Source organism: Sorex araneus, chromosome 4 (assembly GCF_027595985.1).
Source record: "Sorex araneus isolate mSorAra2 chromosome 4, mSorAra2.pri, whole genome shotgun sequence".
Lineage (NCBI taxonomy): Eukaryota > Metazoa > Chordata > Mammalia > Eulipotyphla > Soricidae > Sorex > Sorex araneus.
Window position 1 is genome coordinate 88,205,230 of NC_073305.1, and position 6,047 is coordinate 88,211,276.

General features: G+C 47.5%; 1 protein-coding gene across 1 annotated transcript in view; it reads right to left on the reverse strand.

Annotated features, from left to right (window-relative positions):
* Positions 1-4,359, reverse strand: part of GCLC (glutamate-cysteine ligase catalytic subunit) — a 48,440-nt gene extending 44,081 nt beyond the window's left edge. The window contains exon 1 of the mRNA XM_055136466.1: positions 3,803-4,359. Coding sequence (XP_054992441.1) covers positions 3,803-3,952 — 150 coding nt within the window. The 5' untranslated portion in view covers positions 3,953-4,359. The remainder of the gene's footprint in view (positions 1-3,802) is intronic.
* Positions 4,360-6,047: the final 1,688 nt, after the last annotated feature.

Sequence of the window (6,047 nt, forward strand, 5' to 3'; positions counted from 1 at the left end):
TGGATTCTTTTTCCTCTCCCCTACTAATTAGCAAAAACTAATTAGGGTTTTTGGCTTTAAGAGTCACAATACCGGGTTGAAAAAAAAAGTTAGCAAAAATATGTTTGCCTTCAAGTGGTGTTTTCTACCATCCTGCATACCAAACTGTTGTTGTATACAGTTTAAACTCTATAATAGGAGAGTTGGTGAAAACTCATGCTAATTTATATAGGACAGAAAAGCAATGCAAATACAAAACCTCATACAACGTGTTTAAGAAATGAAGTCAGGGGGCCGGAGGGATAGCACAGCGGGTAGGGCGTTTGCCTTTCACGCGGCCGACCTGGGTTCAATCCCCGGCATCCCATATGGTCCCCCGAGTAATTCCTGAGTGTAAAGCCAGGAATAACCCCTGAGCATCGCTGGGTGTGACCCAAAAAGAAAAAAAAAAAAAAAAAAAAAAAGAAATGAAGTCAGAAAGATTTGAGTCCAATAAAGTCTCAGCCACTAAGTACCTGAAAAGGTTAAAAGATTAATAGGAAAAAATTACCCAGAGGAAGAGCTATCTCTTTTGCAGCATGTATTTCTCAGACTTGCCTATTAAATGTGCACACCTCAAGTTATAAACAAAACCTGAACCTGAAAAACTCAGGTGAGCTGTGAATGAAGCTTACTTTGCTGCATTCTCGTATGCTTGGCAGGTAACTGGGCATAATAGCCCATTTACTTTCCCTCACACTCCTCCTGCCTCAGGAATCATCATGGGACAAGTGAACAACTGTACCAGCTTCTAAGAATTATAACTTATTTCCCTCCACACAGAATCGTTAGTGGTAACTGAGATTAAGATTCACACAGGAACAGTGAGATAAACATCCGTAAGCTAATTTAGGAACCCATCAATTTATAAATCGCTTTGGAGTTTCCCCAAAGCAGCATACTCACACTTCTACATCACAACCAAATTTTCATGCTGATTATGGTAGCCAAAAGGTTATCTGGAGGTGACGGTCAAAGAGTAATATTCTGGTTCGCAACATGTACCTTAAAAGATCACATACAAACTGGATTTCAAGCTGTAAGAGCTCTAAGGGATCAAAGAAAGTCCAATCTTTCTATTTTCCAAAAGAAACTGATGGATCATCTGTGGAGACAGATTCCGCAGGCCTTAGAATACAGTAAGATGCACCGCCAAATGTATCGGAAAGTTTCTTTCTCATGTCAGAGAAAAACAAGTGTAGCAATTAGGGATCATCATTTCTACAGTCACACTCTCCTTCCAACTGTAGCTCCACAATCAGCTTTGTTTTTTCTTTTTTTAAGACTCCCTTTCTACCCTTTCCCTTTGTAAATCCAAATCCATGGCCCTCTGAGCATTCACCAAAACTTCCCACAAGGAGGAGTATTTTGGTATCACACCAACACAGTTCAACATATCGCACACAAAAACACTTTCTGTCTGCCAAAGCCATCCATCTCCAGGGCCACATGACCCACCACACCCTTCTCTTCTGTTATCTGCCTGTCTCTGCTCCTTCCCAAGGCTTCCTGAATGCAAACAAGCTTGCAGGCTACCTGATCCTGTTTGTAGACTTCTAAGATATAAAAGTGAGTTCCTATTTTGTGCAAGGACTACTGCTAATACTGGAGTAGCTTCTCTCGGGTTCATTTTCTAAAGCTCATCTCAAAAACAACTTCCTGGATAGATAGAAGAGTTGGGTAGCTGTCAACCTCCTTAAACTTTAAGGGAACCCAGGTGGGTGTAATTTGCATATGATCCCAATACACATCTCACACAACTTTATGTAAAAATTTTAATAAAGCAGTATTGTTCATTGTTTTTAATCCTGCTGAGAACAGAATTCTAGAAGAGATCATAAAATAGACACATCAATATGTAAAATCTCAGAAACAAAGGTCAGACTTCTAGGATCTGTGGATGTATCATAAAACTTTATAATACAACCTAGTGATTACTTTGATGTGGTGCCAGAGAAAAAAGGCATCAGCCAGTAGGTTACATGTGAAGAAGCATCCTTCCAAAATGTCACATTTCTGTCCCCAAAAGGTGGAAAGATCCTACCCAACAAGGGTGAAAGAATCAAGTTTGGGCAAAACCAATGTTTCACAAAGGTGTTCTTTCAGAAAGAGACTTTTTTTTTTGCCACATGACCAATCTTCACAATCACAATTAATTTTCCCCTTCAGTGTCAGGCTACTTCTAGTTAGATTCACAATATTTGCAGGCAAGGAAATTTTCTGTTGAAAATCCTATACACTAACCTAACTCACGACTGAGGCAAAATAAGAGAAATAATAAAAGGAGGAGGGCTTAACAATTCTTTTCCAAATTAATCTAACTTTTCTACCCTGTGATTTCTTTTAAACTCCCTCGCCCCCTTCCAAAAGACCCTGAGCTGTCAACAGAGGGGAAAAGGCAAAAGATATGGAAGGGAAAATAAGTCTGGGAGACAAATCATACAATTCATACAACGCACAAATCATATAAAGTCAAATGCTATTAAAAAGAAAATCCAACTATGGACTAAAACAGCACACATCACCAGTCCTATGTGTCAAGGTCTTTCCTGACAAAATCACGTATAACTGAAAAGTGAATTACTAGTCATCCTGCTTTCTTCATCTTAAACAGTACAATTCCTTCAGCTATCGGAGACAGAATTACCTTCCAATCTTAGAAACAGAAAAACTTTTTTGCAAAGGAGGAAAGTTCTACATTACTTGCTGCAGAACCTTCATACTTAGGTCACGTGTGATACCCTGACCATCACGGGAAGACCCTACACCTGAGAAAAGCCCTGGATGGTAAAAGGCCGACACATGACAAAAGCTAACTTTTTTTTTTCCTTCACCGAGTCAATCAATTAGTTGAACCGTGCAACAAAAACACCGGGAAGCAAGGACACACGCGCACGCACGGTCTTTGGCAGCTGCGACTTTCTATCTAACAGGAAGCTATGTTTTTCAGATCATTCCAGTAAACAATGGCTCAGCACCGAGATTCCAGCAACACTTCACCTCCAGGCAGAACAACAAGTTTTGAAGCACTGATTTGTAAAGTCCCAGTGGTTGGATCTAGGCCACGAGACGGTACTAATAAATCCTAATTCGAAGGCACCAAGTGTTCCCATTAGCAACGGAAACGGGGACGCGGATGGGGTTGAGCGCGGCTGCACTTGTCTGGCACGCGAGGTCTTGGGTTCGGTTCCCAGCCAAACCCTCCCGCCCCCAGTTTCCCCCCCGCCCCAAGCAGGGCAGAGAAGGTCCGTTTCACTCTTAAGAAAAGGGGTTCTGCTTCATTTCGATATGCCTACCACGTGTGTTGCTGGAGCTCCAGAGAGGCTGGTGGAAGTTGGAGGTTTGAGAGCCCTGGTTGTGAAGTGAGGCTGCAATGCACATTCTAGAGCCCGGATCCCTACTACAGACGGGCCCTCGAGGGGGGCCAGGTCCCTCCCACGCCGATGGCAAAAGTGTCTCCGACATCCCGCCGCAACCTCCCCGGGCACCAGACGCGGTCACTTTTTCCTGCCCGCTCCACAGCTGGGAATGAAGGAGCAACTCCCCTCCCCGAAATGAATGAAATGAATGCATGAACGAATGAATGCCTGGGGGCCCGGGGATACACGTGTAAGCCCGAGCGGGGCGCGGGCCACCGGCGAGGGTCGGGCCGGTGTCCCGTGGCGGAGGCGCGCCCGCCGGGCACCCCCGGGGCACAGTTGACGGGGGCGCCCGAGGGCCAGATCGGGCCGGGTCGGGCCCCGGCGAACAAAAGGCGGCGCGGGGCCGCGGCCGCGGGGCTCACCTCGTCGCCCCACTTGAGCACGTCCTTGTGCCGGTCCTTGACGGCGTGGTAGATGTGCAGGAACTGGAGGATGCCGTGGCGCCGCACGTGGTCGGCGTGGCGCCGGGTCTCCTCCCAGCTCAGCGGCGAGCCCTGGGACAGCAGCCCCATGGCCGCCCCCTCCTCCTGCTCCTCCTGCTCCTCCTCCGGGCTGCGGCTGGAGCGGACCCTCCGGGCGGCGGGAGCTGCTCCGCCCCGCGGGGGCGCCCTCGGGCCGCAGGCGGCGGAGGGAGGGTCGCGCCGCTCCCCCTCCGCGGCGCCGGTCACCGACCCGAGTCCCGCACAGCGCGCTGACACGGACAGGCGAGGACAGGAGGGCAGACAGCGGTTGGGGCCTCCTTCACACCGGCTCCCGCTCCGGCTCCGAGGCGGCGGTGGCCGAGCCCACAGCCGCGAGCCGCCGGCGGCTCCCGCTTCTCCCTGCCGGCGTCGCGCTCCGGCTTCTTCCTACTTGTGACCCAAACCTGCGCCGCCGCCGCCGCCGCCGAGCATGCCCAGTTGCCCCAGCCGCCAACGCGCCGCTCCAGGCCGCGATCCGTCGCTCCGCGTTTTATAGACCACGGGCTGGGGGGGGCGGCGAGGGGAGGCGGAGAAAGGAGGCGGTGCCGGAAAGGGGGCGTGGCAGACCGCCCCGAACGACTCCGAGTGGGCGGTGGAGGAGGCGTGCGCAGGCGTGGATTGGGCGGGGCGAGAGGGGAGGAGCTTCTGCGGGGAGGAGCTTCTGAGGGGGTGGGGCTAGGAGGACAGCGGTGCGAACGCGGGGGCTGGGCGGTGAGGAGTGAGTTAGGTCACCCTTGCTTTAGGCAAACTCGATATCCAGAAATCCGTTTTCTTTTGTCTTTCTCTTTTTCTTTTCTTCGTTGGTTGTTTGCGAGCCACATCCAGCGGTGTTCAGGGCTTAACCCCTGCTGTGCACTCAGGAATCACCTGGCAGGGCTAGGCGGATCATATGGGGTGCCAGGGATCGAACCTGGGGAGGCCGCCTGCAAGGCAAGTGCCTTACCTGCTGTATTATCTCTCCAGTTCCAGAAATCTGTTTTTATTTTTGCAAAAAGAGTGACTTCGGGAAGCAAGTCTATTATTTGAATTCGTGAAGGATCCACCAGCTTATTTTTCACGTGTGATGGGCCTTGAACTTATAATAAACAGGGTGGGAGCCGCAGGGCATGATAAGAAAATATTAACTTGGGGAGCCAGATGATATTTATGTCCAATTCTGTCTCTTCATCATTGTTTATTTCCACGGGTGCATAAAATTAGACTAGTTCCCTCTCATATGGATGTTTCAGGGTTTTGCACAATGTAGATATGTGTACACCATTCTTATATTAAGGCTAGAAAGGGTACTCTTACTCTGCCCGCTTGCTCCGTCCAAAGTTAACATTTCCTAAGGACGCAGCTGCTGAGCATGGGTATAATAGTAAATCTTTTCTCCCATACCCTTCACACCAGATGTGTTCAACTCAAAGTTTGGGGACATGGATACCCAAGATCTGACCATTGATTTCCATAAGCCCAGGGTGTGTATAAGAGTGTGAGAATAGGAGGGGAGATGTTAAAATTTGGGATCTATTTCAATTCTCGGTACACAAGGAGAATAAAAACTAAGTCTGATACTAATTTGTCCAGAGCTGATTCATGACCCCAGGTACGGCCTCTATTCTTTGTGTCCCTACTCTCCAGGTTTTGGAGGTTGGTTTGTTTGTGAAAGCTAAAGCCTTGCCTTATTCTGGTTTTTGTCTGTTTTCCTAGTTGGAAATTTCCACTCGATTTTTTTTCTTTCGTGCTTTGAGTCCAGTTACTCCTCTCTGTATTTTTGTTGATCTGGTACATGCCTCTATTTCTACATTAGAGTGAATCATTTTTTTAAAAAAAATCCACATTAGTGATTTCATCTGGGATAAAAAAAAGTTATGCCTTTAATTCTAGAAAGTGCTTCATATAAATGTTAGCTTCCTGTGAATGACATTGAAAAGAGGTGAATGGAGAAATAGTGCTGATGATTTTTTTCATGCAAATAATGCATCTAGAGCATTATTTTATTATTCCTCTCTCTTAATCTCAAATTTCCATCACTTGTTCACAAATTCGTCCACAGCAATCATCAACCCCACGTGGCTACTGAGCATCTGCAGCAAGGACAATTTGAGAAACTAAATTTATCTTAATTCATTAAATATGAACTTAAAATTGAATTAGAATCAGG